This window comes from Apodemus sylvaticus, chromosome 7 (genome assembly GCF_947179515.1).
Source record: "Apodemus sylvaticus chromosome 7, mApoSyl1.1, whole genome shotgun sequence".
Taxonomy (NCBI): Eukaryota; Metazoa; Chordata; class Mammalia; order Rodentia; family Muridae; genus Apodemus; species Apodemus sylvaticus.
This window is the reverse complement of record NC_067478.1, coordinates 25,099,551-25,116,195: the sequence shown is the minus strand read 5'-3', so window position 1 is coordinate 25,116,195 and position 16,645 is coordinate 25,099,551. Positions and strand designations below refer to the sequence as shown.

The 16,645-nt window shown below is 43.4% G+C and overlaps 1 protein-coding gene across 1 annotated transcript; it reads left to right on the top strand.

Moving 5' to 3' along the window:
• Nucleotides 1–6,812: 6,812 nt before the first annotated feature.
• LOC127689925 (proline-rich protein 23A3-like) lies at nt 6,813–7,592 on the top strand. The gene has a single exon (XM_052189496.1). It carries the CDS (start codon nt 6,813–6,815, stop codon nt 7,590–7,592), a length of 780 nt encoding a protein of 259 aa, XP_052045456.1.
• The last annotated feature ends 9,053 nt before the right edge of the window (nt 7,593–16,645 follow it).

Here is a 16,645-nt window from a genome sequence, read left to right as displayed (position 1 = left end):
AGAATTATCTTCCCAGTACCCATAAGAGCTCTTTAAGCCCCAAGTATTCACTAACTTTTCCAGCCCAAAGTTCTGAATGATTTCATGGTCCTCCCCAAAAGAAACATGGTCAGGCCCATCACAGCAATACCCCACACTGGGCACAGATTTCTGTATTAGCTTTCATTCTCTGTTGCTGTGATAAACACTGATCAAAACAAGCTGGGAGAGAATGTATTACAGCCCATCAAGGGAAGCCACTGCAGGAGCTCAAGTAGGAACCTGGAGGCAGGCACTAAAGCTGAGGCCATGGATGAGCGCTCTGCTTCTGGACTTTGTTTCCTGTGGCTGGCTCTGCTGCCTTTTTTTTTTTTTTTTTTTTTTTTAGCTCAAATTTTTTTTATTCGATATAATTTATTTACATTTCAAGTGATTTCCCCTTTTCTAGCCCCCCCACTCCCCGAAAGTCTCGTAAGCCCCCTTCTCTTCCCCTGTCCTCCCACCCACCCTTTCCCACTTCCCCGTTCTGGTTTTGCCGAATACTGTTTCACTGAGTCTTTCCAGAACCAGGGGCCACTCCTCCTTTCTTCTTGTACCTCATTTGATGTGTGGATTATGTTTTGGGTATTCCAGTTTTCTAGGTTAATAACCACTTATTAGTGAGTGCATACCATGATTCACCTTTTGAGTCTGGGTTACCTCACTTAGTATGATGTTCTCTAGTTCCATCCATTTGCCTAAGAATTTCATGAATTCATTGTTTCTAATGGCTGAATAGTACTCCATTGTGTAGATATACCACATTTTTTGCATCCACTCTTCTGTTGAGGGATACCTGGGTTCTTTCCAGCATCTGGCAATTATAAATAGGGTTGCTATGAACATAGCAGAGCATGTATTCTTATTACATGGTGGGGAATCCTCTGGGTATATGCCCAGGAGTGGTATAGCAGGATCTTCTGGAAGTGAGGTGCCCAGTTTTCAGAGGAACCGCCAGACTGATTTCCAGAGTGGTTGTACCAATTTGCAACCCCACCAGCAGTGGAGGAGTGTTCCTCTTTCTCCACACCCTCTCCAACACCTGCTGTCTCCTGAATTTTTAATCTTAGCCATTCTGACTGGTGTAAGATTCGATGCAATACCCATCAAAATCCCAACTCAATTCTTCACAGAGTTAGAAAGAGCAATTATCAAATTCATCTGGAACAACAAAAAACCCAGGATAGCTGAAACTATTCTCAGCAACAAAAGAAAATCTGGGGGAATCAGTATCCCTGACCTCAAGCAATACTACAGAGCAATAGTGTTAAAAACTGCATGGTATTGGTACAGTGACAGGCAGAAGGATCAATGGAACAGGATTGAAGATCCAGAAATGAACCCACACACCTATGGCCACTTGATCCTCGACAAAGAGGCTGAAAACATCCAATGGAAAAAAGATAGCCTTTTCAACAAATGGTGCTGGTTCAAATGGAGGTCAGCATGCAGAAGAATGCGAATTGATCCATCCTTGTCTCCTTGTACTAAGCTCAAATCCAAATGGATCAAGGACCTCCACATAAAGCCAGACACTCTGAAGCTAATAGAAAAGAAACTGGGGAAGACCCTTGAGGACATCGGTACAGGGAGAAAGTTTCTGAACAGAACACCAATAGCATATGCTCTAAGAGCAAGAATTGACAAATGGGACCTCATAAAATTACAAAGTTTCTGTAAGGCAAAGGACACCATCAAGAGGACAAATCGGCAACCAACAAATTGGGAAAAGATCTTCACTAATCCTACATCAGATAGAGGGCTAATATCCAATATATATAAAGAACTCAAGAAGTTAGACTCCAGAAAACTGAACAACCCTATTAAAAAATGGGGTGCAGAGTTAAACAAAGAATTCTCACCTGAAGAACTTCGGATGGCAGAGAAGCATCTTAAAAAATGCTCAACTTCATTAGTCATTAGGGAAATGCAAATCAAAACAACCCTAAGATTTCATCTTGCTGCCTTTTTTATACAAGCCAGTACCAACAGCCCAGGAGTAGCACCAGCCAAGACAGGCTGGGCCCTCCCACAACAATATCCATCAAGAAAATACCCCACAGAGCAATCTGAGAGAGGCAGTTTCTCAACTGTGGTTCCTGCTTCTCAGGTGACAAGAGGGAAAGATGGCAGGGGACAAAGAGGGATGTATGTGGGGGGGGGGGAGCACAGGGAGGAGATATGTGGACATGGGCCAGGAATACAGCCAGTAAGTAAGTGGTACAGCTGTGATTTAAACCCAAGCAGTTTGAATCTAGGTTAATACAGTTAATCAAGAAAACACCAGGACTGGTGAAATGGCTCAGTTTTTAAAAGCACTGACTGCTCTTGCAGAGGTCCTGAGTTCAATTTCCAGCAACCACATGGTGACTCACAACCATCTGGATTGAGATCTGATGCCCTCTTCTGTATTTATATAATCATACTTCAGCTACAGTATGCTTATATAAATAAAAATAAATCTTCAAAAAAAAAAAACATGGAAAGGCAGGTAGATCCCTGTGAATTCCATCCTACCCTGGTCTACTGAGCTAGTTCCAGTACAGCCCAGGCTATACAAAGAATCTCTGTCTTGAAAAGCCAAAAAAAGAAAAGATGGAGCACGTAGATAGCAAACTAATAAAATGGTAGCGGATAAATAATTATAGATATAGAAAAGACAGCTAAAGCTGTAAGAATAATTTTACTTAAAAGCTATAGGAAGCCGGGCGGTGGTGGTGCATGCCTGTAATCCCAGCACTTGGGAGGCAGAGGCAGGCGGATTTCTGAGTTCGAGGCCAACCTGGTCTACAGAGTGAGTTCCAGGACAGCCAGGGCTACACAGAGAAACCCTGTCTCAGAAAAAAAAAAAGCTACATGAAAAGAATTATATTGATTAAAAATAAAATTCTTCCAAAAAGACTAGAAACAGAGAAACAAAATCTAAAATCTACAATTACCAAAGAGAAGATGGATCCAAGTACATCTTGAACACAGCAATTTAACTGTGGTCCTTCAATCAAAAGCAGGAAAAATGCATGTAAATCTTGAAACTTTTTACTAAGTTGGTTGTGATGATAAAAATCTATCAAGTCCAAATTAATCTGTATGAGTTATGGAATGGATCAATTGGTAAACAAATCAACAAAGTCTGTGGTTTTCATCCTGAAAGAAATGAGAAGGAAACAAGAAATAAGAGAAGATTTGCAAAGAAGACAAAACTTAAGAGAACTGGAGGAACGTAAGTTTTCCATTATAAGAGTAGACAGACAAATGTACAATTTTCCTAAGAGGCAGAATGATAAAGCCAATGATCAAGATGCCGACAATGATGACAAAAGACACGTGGTGGGTTTCGGCAATGTTTCTATACATTTGAAAATGCTTCACTAAAAAGGCAGAAGAACACAACTCTTTTACCTGTTTATTTCCAAGCGATGGGGCTAGCATGCTTACCTGGCAAAGCCAAGCAGCACTCTCACAAAGCCTAGAAAAAGAAAAGGACACCGTCTCTTATCCCCTCTCTCATTATTATTTATCTTACCCTGAAGATTCCTGTGGACAGAATTAGACAAGGGAAAGAGACCATGGGTGTGGAATATGATGAGGGGGAACTGTCACCATTGCAAACTACACAACTGCACAACCTGGAAAACAACTAGAAACCAGTGAGCCTTTACCAGATGGCTAAAGACAAAAGCAGAAATCATTGGATTTTGATGATAACAGCAAAGCTCTGAGGCTTGACCTCCCCTGAGCAGGTAAACATCTGCTATTTGCCTTCTCCCCAGCTAAAATGTCAGTTTGGCAGCCTTAAAATAATACAGGATTAATGATTTGGTGGCCATCTAGACCATCATCACAGCCAATCCTTAAACAATACCAGCAATACAAGAGCATTCAGTGAAGTTGCCAAGCAGTAAAGATGACTGTCACATGCCACAATTACCAGGATTACCACAAGGCAAGCAGACACCTGAGCTGCTTTTGGTGTTCCATTAGAGGCAAAGAAATTAATATAGAAGTGTCTTTTAAAGTTGGTCCTTCTTACACAAAACAATCGATATCTAGATGCCAACAGTGCATGTAAAATGGCCTCTGGAATAAGACAGGACAGATAATGTGCTTTGAAGAATACAATACAAAATGGCGGTAAGCTCTGACAAGGCAGAAAAATGCTCACACTAGATCACATTCCAGTGAGACAACCATCGTAAACACTCAGAAAAATGAGCTCACTGTCCTGGCTCTCAAGTCACTAGTAGCTGACCAGAGGCTACAATCTCGCAATTTGGATTATTTTTGAAATGCAATTATTACTCGTGTGGCTAAAAATAAATAGCAATTTGAGCCGTTTAATTCTGTATTAAAGTGGATGAGTGAATGGTCAAATCATCTGGGCATGCTAGATCCACAATCCCAGCCCTTGGGAGGTAGAAGCTCAAACAGTGTGCCCAAAAAAAAAAAAAAATGGAATTAAGTTAGGAATAAAGAAATGGCTAGTGTCAAGAGCACCAGTGGGGTCCCGAGTCCTTGGTGGCTTCAGACTCACAAACCCAAGGCTCAAAAAACTCTTGGGTCCCATTTAGTTATATCCTCCTTATAACCAGTTTCCTGTACCCAAGTCCCCTCCTGGGCTTCCTTCCCTCAATGAGTCCCAGCTGTGTATACCTAATTACCTGTCATTTTTGCCAATTTAGTCCACACAGAACTTTAGCCATCTTGTACTAATTAGCTGGATCATATCGACTGATACCAGTGAGCATGCGTAACAACCACCCTACAACCTTTGGGCATTTTTCTATTATCCTTTTCTTTTTTTTTTTTTTTGAAACCAGGGTCTCACTCTGTAGCCCTGGTTGGCCTGGAACTCAGAGATCCACCTGTCTCTTTAACCCTCAAGTGAGAGGATTAAAGGCATTACCATGAAGTCCAACTTCTTTGACCGTTTAAGCAGAAGGACAAGATCAGATAAGATGGAGAACATCTGTTTGGAAGCCAAGCCCAGCCAATCCTCAACCATGTACCATGAAAGCACTCAGAAGCTGCTTCCCCTTGGCTCAGTCGTCCCTTTAGGATGCAATGACTTTTTTACTGTTCTCCAAGCATTTGCCTTACAAGTAAGAGAGCTCTATTATAAACCTTGTAGTAAATAGCTTCTATATAGTAAGCATCCACTATTTCCATAAACATTGCACACACCACCCTACAACCACCTGGGACAGTAGGGTGGCACTGCCCACATTTGCATGTGAGGAAACGGAGGCCCGAGGGAGGTGAAATGCCTTGCCCAGGATTGCCCAATTGGAAACTGGTAGAGGGCTGGAAACCAAAATCCTTGCTAATTTGCTTCTGTCCCTGTCTTCAGATCAGATTTTGGGCCAGATAAGCTCGTGAGATCAAGCAAACAACAGATAGGGGGCCACCACTCAGCCCTGAGACCCTCCCTGTGTGCTGCCCCTCTCTGTGATAATCCATCTTCCCTTACACCAGGACTCTCGTCTCCATCTTAAGTAGCACCCTATTCGGGAACCTTCCGGTTCTTAGATAATTGGACTGATCAAAGGTCACAGACAGACCTCTCCAGGTCCCAAAAGCAAGCTTCATCCCACCCCCACCCTCGGCCTGGAGCTCTGAGGTTGCCTGGATTACCTGGGAGCCAGAGCACAGCAAACAACACCCCTTCTTGCCCCAAGGGAAGGAGCCTCTGGAATTTCAGGTTCCAACCAGGACAGGATTCGAATAGGGTGAAATTTTAAATGACCCTTAAAAATGTAACAGAGTATAAATAATATGTGCATGATTTTCTTTTAAATAAACAAGATACTCTATTATCATAATTACCTCCAGAATGAGGAATCACATGGCTAAAGGACAAGCATAAGAGGCACTGTTTTGTTGTCGTCACTTCGCATTTAAACGCATTACCTATTCTAAAAACCTGTGATGGGTTCTTTTACCCAGTTCACATTCTGCCACCTTGATATGCCAAATAGGACTTGAAACTGCAGCTTAAATCAATGCGCTTGGACAGTTTCAGCTTCAGTAAAGTTGGAATGCCAAACCTAGTTTACCTAGAGACCAGAGCCTAGAGAATTTGGTAACGCTTTGACATGACTTTTCAACTACATTCTGGTCTAAAAACAGATTAGACGCTATACCTCCGAGTTGTGAGTAACATCCAATTCAATAATTCATACTTCATCTGACAGTATAAAGCTTACAAGACTGGCTTGCATAATAACAATGATAATAATTACAGAACATGTTAACTTTACATTCTGCTTCACCATTCCTGGAGGATGATTGAGTAGTCAAAATAAAAATCGGAAAGAGGCTTAGGGTCACATGGAGAACTTCCGGTACTATAGGTCTATCCAGAATTACGCCTCAGGGTCCTGATATGGCATTCCACTCGCGAGACTTGAACAGAGATCCCTTACAGATACAGTCTAATGAAAGCATACAAGGCCCACAATCCAAAGCGGAAGCGAAGGCCTACAATTCAAATGGCTACCCTTGCAGTGGGACTAACCCTTTTCCACGCTCTGACCTACAAACTACAGCCATGGCCATTGGTCAACTTGACGCTCCTGGGCGGAGCCTGGAAGGGGCGGAGCTTAGTGTGACGTTTCCCGATTTTTCGACGTGGTTTCCCGCGCATCTCCTGAACTATAAATGACACCCAGGATGTATCCGGCGTGAGGAAAGCGCAGGACTGCAGAGCACGAGACTGCAGCGCTCCGCCAGCACCATCGCACCTGCCCGCGCTGCACCCCACATTCGCGCCTCTCCAGCCCCACAGCACTGTCAACATGCTGAGCCCGAGGTCCCGCAGCCCGAGCGCTGACTCCGCGCCTTGCTGGTCACCACAGCCACCAGCATCCAGCCCTGCCAAGCGCCGCCGCCTGCACCAGGAACCCGCGTGTCCGGAGTCCGTGGCTCAGTCGGAGCTGGAAGCGCCCGCCGAGCCAGACAGCAGCGAGCTCACCTCCGTGGTGATCCTGGCCGCCGGCTGTGCCCTGCAGCTGCCCCTGGACGGTGTCGACCTGTTGCTGGAGCCAGAGCCCTCCTCGGTCCTGCAAGTGTCGCTCCAAGGACACACCATTCTCCTGGTCCCCGAGGGACTCCAAGACTCCGTCCATTTTGGACAGCCTGGGTTCTCGGCCTCCAGCCCACAGGGAGTCACTATCCAGGACATGCCCCAGGACCACATCCTCCTCAGCCTGCAGCAGGAAACCTTCTGTGAGTACTTCTACCAAGAGGATGTATGTGATGAGGATGCAGACTTGGACTTCCTGGCGTCCTGGGCTAGGCCTCCAGATGGTCAGGCCGATGGGAGCCTTTCCTTCAACACAGGGGTGCCCAGTCCTTGGTCTCAGGACCAAGTCCCAGAGTCCTCCACTGGAGCAGAGCGATATTCTCCGAGGTTCATCTGGGAACCGAACAGCTACCTGGTGGGATCCTTCCCTGACTCGCCACTGCAGCCTCTGCCTCCATCTCCTTCCCAGAGTCCCCAAGAGCAAGTTCCGCCACGCCCTCCATGCTCTCCCCCTGCCACTTGCAAGGCCCGGAAGCGACTGCTCTATGAATGAACTGCTCTGCACGATCCTTAATGTCTTGATACCTCCCTGCAAGAGAACCGCTCCCCAATGCTATTGAGGAGCCTTTATAGAGCCTACAATGTTAAGATGGCACTCTTGGTTTTGAAGTGGGCAGAATGTAGAATATTGGATCTGTGATTTGCTGTAAGAAAGATCCTTAACGTTTTCTATTGGATATTTAAGTCAGTTAAGTTCTGGGACATTCTTATATGTAATGCGATAATGCACTTACTTGAATTTTGTCATAAAATATTGTCTTTTCTGTAAAAAGCTATTTGATAGTCTTTGTCCTGCTGAGAATGTTACTTTATAAAGTTTCTGATTGTAAAATAATGTTGGTTTCTGTTTTGGTTTGTTAAGTACAAAGACTTTGTCCAAATGTTAGATTTAATAATTGAATTAAATTACATTTTTAAAACTTGAGTATTAGAGTATCTTCTTTTTTAAAACAAAAGTATTTATTTATTATATGTAAGTACACTGTAGCTGTCTTCAGAAACTCCAGAAGAGGAAGTCAGATCTCATTATGGATGGTTGTGAGCCACCATGTGGTTGCTGTGATTTGAACTCAGGACCTTTGGAAGAACAGTTGGTGCTCTTAACCGCTGAGCCATCTCTCCAGTCCTAGAGTATCTTCATATAAGAGCTATGTGTGTACCAGCCCTGAGTCACTAGTACACACATAACTACATGATAAAAGAAGAAATAAGACCAGGATTGGGACTTTAAAAATTAGATGTTCTTTAAGAGACTTGGGAAGAGATGGTTGAAAGGAGAAACAATTGAAGAGTTGCCTTAAGGTATCCATTGTTAAATTTTTAGAATTTTTTGCTTTCTATGTGGTGTTCCATGGTATCTTTTTCATCAGTCCATGTGGTGGCTTGGTGGTGACATCTCTTACAACAACTAAGAACATTTTATCTCTAGTATTCCATAGAATCTCCTTTAGATTGTAATCACACTCTGTGATAGTTTTGCTTTGGGAAGTATTTGCTTCAGAGACTAGTTGGTTGGTTATTTTTGGGTTTGGTGTTTGGTTTTTTGAGACAGAGTCTCTCTACAGAGTCCTATCTCTCTTGAAACTCACCATGTAGGTAGATCAGGCTAGTCTCGACCTCACAGAGATCTACCTTCCTCTGTCTCCCAAATGCCGGGATTAAAGGTATGTGCTTAGGCTGGAGAGGTGGCTCAGTGGGTAAGTGCCCTGGCTGCTCTTCCAAATGTCCTGAGTTCAAATCTCAGCAACCACATGGTGGCTCGCAACCATCCATAATGAGACCTGACACCCTCCTCCGGTGTGTCTGGAGACAGCTACAGTGTAAAAGGCATGTGCTTCGATGCCTGGCTTCTTTGTATATTTTTATTCATGTGTTTGCTGTGGGGTTTGGTGGGGTTTGTTTGTTTGTTTGTTTGATTGATTGTTTCTATTCACATCACTCCTAATATTAAATCTCTCTCTCTCCCTCCCCCCCTCTGTGTGTGTGTGTGTGTGTGTGTGTGTGTGTGTGTGCACTCCGCACGCTTTGCCTAGTGTGTATATCTGTGCACCATGTGAATGCCTGAGTGCCTGTGTAGGCCAAAAGAAGACATTGGATACCCTGGAATCAGAACTAGAACTACGGACAGTTGGAGCTGCAATCTGGATGCTAGGAACAAAACTAAGGTTCCCTCTAAGAGCAGCCAGTGTTCCTAACCACTGAACCATCTCCCTAATGGTCCCATACCATATAAGGAGACAAATCAAAACCAATGAAGCAGATCTCAGCATAAAGTTCTAAAGTTTTAGGAACATTGGGAATTATATTTTAGATTCTTCAAACTTGTTGCCGGCTTCTTTCATTTCCTACTCAGTCTCTATCCTTTCATTCTGCCTTCATATGTCTTCGCTTTAATTTTTTTAAAAAAATACATTTATGTATTTGTTTTATTTGTGTGTGCATGCTAGTGCCCTGGCACACATGTCAAGGTCAAAGGACAATTAGCATGAGTCAGTTCTCTCCTTCCATCCTGTGGGTTCCAAGAATTGAATTCAGGTTGTCAGGTCTGACCACAAGCCCCTTTACCCTCTGAGCCATCCCACTGGCCCTTCTTCTGTCTTCCTACTGTGCTACGATTTTTGGTTTTATATAAATAGGGTTTCCTTGTATAGCCCAGGTTTGCCTTCTGCTTCAACGTCTCAAGTGCTAAGATTATAGGTGTATGCTACCACATCTTACCACCCTACTAAAAAAGTCTTGGGAATTCTTTCGTTCATGACCTATGTGGTAAGTCTTAGTTTCTGTCTGAAAATGTTTCAATTACACCTACAAACTAGTGCTATTTTAACTGGGTTTGTCTACATTCCCTTGTTACTTTGAGATGCTGTTCTTTCTTGGTGTTCACTGATGAGGATGAGAAGTCTCTCCATTTGTACTGCCATGTCTTGGAAACTAATCTGCTCACTTGAGTGTCACATTGATAGGTTTAGTCACAGAAATCTGTTGTCTGGGACTCAGTGAACTACGTCTTCAGGTTAATTACTTCTTAGAGTCTCAATTTCTGAAATGAAATGGGGCTAGGGAGTAGGTTCAGGAATAAGAATGTCCAGGTCTCTGTACAAAAAAGAGTAGAAGAAAAGGAATCACTTTTTCAGGCCTCTGAACCTCTCTGCAATAGGAAGGCGGTGGTCCCTTGTGTCTCCAGTTGTTTGTATTTCCTTTGCCTTAACTTCCATGTATTTTCTCTCTTGTAGTTAGCTCATCCTTCATCCTCTTCAAACTTCTGCTTGTTTTTCTTACATATTCACTTCATTAATGCTCATTCACCAATGTTCATTTCAAAATGCCCAACTAAATGCTCCACTAAAATCAACTTGCCTTGGAGGCTGCAGGGATGGCTTGGGGGTTAAGAGCTTCTCTTCCAGGTCCACTCCTAGCACCTACATAGCATCTCACTCTCTGTAACTCCAGTTCCAAAAGATCCAGTGCCATTTTTGGACACTGGGCATACATGTGGTGCAGTGACATGCATACAGTCAAAACAACAACAACATACACACGAACTCACACACACATACACACACACAGTTTCAGGCACCACAAAAGGCCAATTCCCAATGTTCACACAATAGTGATGCTGGGATAGAATATCTATATTCCTATCCCACATTAATCAATCCCCATATGTGTGGGGAAAATGTCCCCACACATATGCCCAAAGATCAATCTGTTGGAAGCAGCTCCTCAATTGAGGTCCCCCTTGTGCCAAGCTGACAAAAACTAACCAGTTCCAACAGCTAAGTTGACTTAGCTGACCTCCAGGAATCATTCTCAGTCTCCAGAGGTATTTCTGCTCCCATTATTAATCAAGACATACAGAACCTGCCATATGTTCTGTACATATGGAAGCCCAGTTCTAGAGCACCCAATGTGTTGGCTCAAGGCCTTTGTTCCAGTTGCTTCCCAGGTCAACTCTTCCGTCCCCCACTTATATTTCTGTGTATAAATCTCCATATCAAAGTCTTCACATGCTGATTGAAGACAGCTAATGCCAAGGGTTGTCACGTAACTGTCACTAAGATGCTTTCTCAGTGTTAAATCATGGCACTTGTGTAGTCGTTGCATGCTACAGCAACACAGAAGATTTCTGTGGGTGGTCTCATTGAGAAACAAATGGAAGGACATACCAGGCCAGTACCGCAACCATTTGAGAAACTAGAGCACCGAGTAATTATATGAGGTATAACTTTCCCACACATAGTGGCTTTCACTTATAAATCCAGCACTTAAAATGTTGAGGCAGATTGGCCAGTATTTCAAAGACAACCAAGGTGACATAGTAAGTTCAAGGACACACTCAGGTTACATGGGAGAAACATATAGTTACCTACTATGTAATTGAATGCCTGCTTCTGGGACTGTAGATGTGAGAAAGAGAAGGTAACTGGTTCCTTTCTGATAAAAATCTAATATGGTATCCAAACAATCTGTCAGATAGCATCCAAATAGACTTTTTTAGTAGGGTGGTAAGATGTGGTAGCATACACCTATAATCTTAGCACTTGTGACGTTGAAGCAGAAGGCAAACCTGGGCTATACAAGGAAACCCTATTTATATAAAACCAAAAATCGTAGCACAGTAGGAAGACAGAAGAAGGGCCAGTAGGATGGCTCAGAGGGTAAAGGGGCTTGTGGTCAGACCTGACAACCTGAATTCAATTCTTGGAACCCACAGGATGGAAGGAGAGAACTGACTCATGCTAATTGTCCTAGAGCTAAAGGTGGAGGGAAACTGAATACCTGGCTAAAGATTTACTGTTGGGGTGGAAGAGTAGGGTGAATAGTTCCATATGAACTAGGTGTATCTACAACCACAACTTCATAGCACTGATCAGACCCTTAAATATTGGATGAAGACACTGGGCACATCTTAAAATCCCAGGTTCCTCTCGATTCTCTTTGCCTGCAAAAATAGCCTGTTCCTCCCTGCTAAATTTGGCATTCTGTCTCTACATTAAACTGACTCAGATACCTTAACTTGCCAAGGAAACACGTGCTACAAACCCCATCAAGGTCTACTCATGCCTCCTCTCCATCACAAGTAACCACATCAAACACAATGTAACCCAGTCAGAGAAATGCTGTGAATGTAAGTAATGAAGGAAACTACGTACACTACAAAAGCACTAGGACTCACCCAACATTAAACACTAAGAGGTAGGTGTAGGACAGAGGTAATGGAGGACATGGAGAAAGAGTTTATCTCTTTAGAAGCACTCTTCCATAATATAGGACTTAGTGCATGGACCCTCTAAGACAGGGCTAACATTCTTACATGCTGCTCTAGGAAGCCCTGGATATCCTACACTAAGTCAAGTAAAAACATTGTGAATGTGTATACAGATAGTGGAAGAGATCCAAAAGTTAGAGGGACATAGTCAGGATAGCATGGGTCTACCCAGGGCTGTAATGCATCAGGTATTGTATTATACACAGGAGCCTCCATGGAGACCACAGAACAAAACAGTAAGGAGTGTACGGAAGTCATAATTTCATCAAGAAGCTCAAAAGAGAGCTGAGCAAAGCTGGGCAGAGCTGGGCAGAGCTGGGCAGAGCTGGGCAGAGCTGGTAGCTCCTCCAGCACCCAGGAGGCAGAGGCAGGTGGAGCTCTGTGAGTTCAAGGCCAGTCTAGTCTACAGAGTAAGTTCCAGGACAACCAGGGCTACACAGAGAAACCTGGTCTTGGAAAACAAAGAAACAAACAAGCAAACAAGCAAACAAACAAACAAACAAAAAAGCTCAGAAAAAGCCCAGGTGATGGACACACATGACATTATAAAGGCATACCTTTTCTTTTTCCTTTTCTTTTTCTTTTTCTTTTTTTTTTGGGGGGGGGTGGTTGTAGGGGGGGTTGGGTTGTTTTTTTTGTTTGTTTGTTTTTTGTTTTTTGTTTTTTTTTTTTTTTGAGACAGGGTTTCTCTGTGTAGCTCTGGCTATCCTGGAACTCACTCTGTAGACCAGGCCAGCCTCGAACTCAGAAATCTGCCTGCCTCTGCTTCTCAAGTGCTGGGATTAAAGGCATGCGCCACCATTTCCTGGCAAGGCAGACCTTTTCATAGCCCAGCAGGACAAAAGCATGTGAAAGACTAAAGCTACAAACAAGTAATGCTAGGTCATACATGGCAATACAACTCAAACCCACAACCTCTCCAGCCACAGTTCCAGAAGTTGAACCATTGCCTCTGCTATAACTGATGCCAAAGTGATCATAATTTGGTCAATAGCTGCAGATGTCCTAATATTCTCTTCCAATATTAGGAGAACAAGCTATACCGATCATACAGGATATGCCGCTGTGAATCAATCCACTCCCAACTACCTTCCCCTACCAGTTTCCAGGCATACTTGCTGCCTTCTCAGTTTTCACAAGAAACATTTCTTGTTTTCTTTACCATTGAATGCAAGTGCTAGGCTAGTGGTCTCCGTGGCAGAACACTGCAGCCTCTATGCTTTCTCACTGAGTTGATCTTCTTTTTCTTTAGCTTTTCTGACAGACGTCATAGCCCAGTGTGGACCTCGAGCAGGTGGTCTGAACTCTGAGTTCTCTGCATATTTATTCTTGGTTTTTATTATCCATTTGATCTGATTGTCATTCTTGATGGAATCCTTTTCTTTCATCTTTGGTTCCCTCTCATGTTTCATTTTGTGGTACTGTCTAAAAGTGTGTCCAAAGAAAGAAAAGCACCAGGTTTTGAACTTGTAGACCCTTCCTTGTATGTCCACTATCTGAGCCAGTCTCACCGCCTGGCAATTTGGCAGTTTGCACAAAGTACACCATTCACATGGGTCCCAAAACACAACAAGGGGGGGCGGGGAAACAAAACAAAACAAAACAAAACAAAAACTTCATTAAACCCAATAAAACCAGATGAATTTCCTGCTTCCATTTCCATTTTCCGTTCTGTTTGGCTTCTACTCCGTCAAGTGCCCCTCCTGGTATTCCAAAGGCAAACTACTGTATCAGAGGTCATGCCTGTCCTGGGCCTCTAATACACTTCACTGCCATTCCAGAGGCCCTTGTCCCAGCAAGCTCTGCGCTTTCAGGAGCAATGCATCCATATTCTCACTCCATTCATAATCTTGGGTTCCTTTCTGAATGACGCAGTTTTGCCAAGGATAATGTGGGTTCTTGGGGGATTATGGCTCTGAGCACTGAACTTTGAAACAATTTGAAAAGTGCCTTAGAAAACAATGGGAATGAGACACCACAGGTTCAAAGGTAGCCATTTTAGACTGAGTATTCAAAGGCCTCCAAAGACTTCTGAATCAATGTCTTCAAAGACACACGCCTTTAATCCCAGCACTCGGGAAGCAGAGGTGGGTGAATTTCTGAGTTCAAGCCAACCTGGTTTAAAGCCAGGACTACACAGAGAAACCCTGTCTCAAAACAAACAAAACAAAACACAACAAGCGGAGAAACAAAACAAAAAAAACTTCAGTAAAAAAAAGTTTTTGAGCAAAGATAATAACAAAGTTGTCTGGATTCTCTAATAAGGCCCCCATTCTTGTCCTCCCCACACCAGATCTCCCTTACCCACTACACTTCTAGTCTCTCCTTCTGCACCTTATCATCTCTCCCTTCATTCTTCTCTTTGTCTGGACCTTGGACCACTTATCACCAACTCTCCCAGGGACCTTAAATGTCTGCTGCCTCTGAAGACTCCCTGACCCCGAGTCAGGAAACTATGGAGTTTATTCTTTGGACTTGAACTAAATTTAAAACTAAGCTTTCCTAAGCACAGAAAGAATGGCCAATATTCATAGAAGGGTTTTCTTAACCTGGGGTGGTCTTGCACTTACTAATACATTTCCTGCCTCCAGTTCCAAAATGTTACATATTGCAAACATGTGCTACCACATCACAGTTAGAGTTTACCTTTTTGGGGGACACAAATGAGTCAGTATTGCCTGACTTATATTTGTACTGACTCACGCACACGTTTGTTGGAACTACAGATAATACATCCTAGATACCAAAAGCTGGTTGAATGGGCCCAGAAAGAGACTTACGGAATCCTCTTCCCATAATAAAACAAGGTAAGAACAGATCGAAAGGCCAAAGACTCTTCAAAGCTATTATTAAGCATTTCCAGTAAAATTAATGCATATTGGAGCTAGAGATGTGATCAGTGGTTAAGAGCACTTGCTGCCCTCCCAAAGGACACGGGCTTATTGCCTGGCACCCACATTAGGTGCCTCACAATTGCCTGTAACTCCAGCTCCAGGAGATCCAGAATCCATTTCTAGCCTCCATGAGCACACATTCCCATGGTGTAAATACATATACTCAGACACACATGCATACCCATTAAATAAATATATAAATATTAAACTGATACAGGACGACTGAGTAGAATAACTCACACCTTTAATCCCAGAACTTGTGAGGCAGAGGTAGGCAGATTTCTGTAAATCCAAGGACAGTCAGGACTGCACAGCAACTTCCACAGCAGCCAGGCCTACACAGGGAGGCCTTTTCAAAAAATGATACATGCACAATTATTTCTACTCTAAACACTGCTATCTTTCTCTAGTCTCTTCGTAGGCTTAGATTTTTTTTTCCCTGAAACTTAGTTTAATTAGGGCTCTCAAATGGTTTGACCCCACTCCCACCCCTTCTAGACCAAAGGTAGGGGAGAAAAGATGGTAAATAGGATAAGGATATGTGGACTATTTATTTAGAAGTAGTTTGGGGATGATTTTAACCTCTGTTGTCAGAATACCAACAGTCCAGTTCAGTAGTGTCAGGATACCAAATAGGAATCAAAAGTAGTGGCACGACTCAGCAGAAACTGCCAGGCCTCTGCACGATTCAGCAGGAGCAACCAGGACCAGCCAGAATGCCAGAAGTTCTCTGCTGTGCCTCTCTCAACGAAGTGAAGATCAGCTTAGACGTGAGACCAATGAAGAGCTACACAGCTAGCACTGCACGCACCCAGTCACTTCCCATTGAGTCCCATTCATACTCTCTCCAAACATCTTGTGTCTTCTCACGGGCCTTGACTCAGCAAAATAACTCATGCGTCTTCAGCACATGACACAACCAGACACTTCCATTTCGCCGCTGGAAGAAAAGAGCTATATGAATGTCAGACAATCCAAATAGTTCACACGTTTTCCCAATGTCTCAGTTTTTCACTCTATATCTTGCTCCCTTGACAGAAAAGATTCCTCTAGCTCTGTGAGGCACTCCTAAGCTTTTAAAATCCTAAGATTTTAAAAGGGAGAAGCCAAGTTGCATATAGACTTACATGCTTAAGCGTGTGTTGGACTAGGCATAATAGCCCACACCTGTGATCCCAATACTCAGGAAGCTGAGAGGAGGAGGATTGCAAATTGGAGACCAGCCTCCACTATAGAGGGAGACACTATCTCAAAAACTTGTCTTTCACTGCGTATTTCAAAACCAGAACAGGCACTGTCCTTTTGCCTTTGCCAGGGAGAGTAGTTATGTCCCTAAGGAGTTCACTGGTACCCCCTCAAATTTTCCCAGTTCCCTGAACAAGG

Coding starts and splice junctions, on each gene's coding strand:
- LOC127689925 (XM_052189496.1), top strand. CDS start 6,813: ATGCTGAGCCCGAGGTCCCGCAGCCCGAGCGCTGACTCCGCGCCTTGC.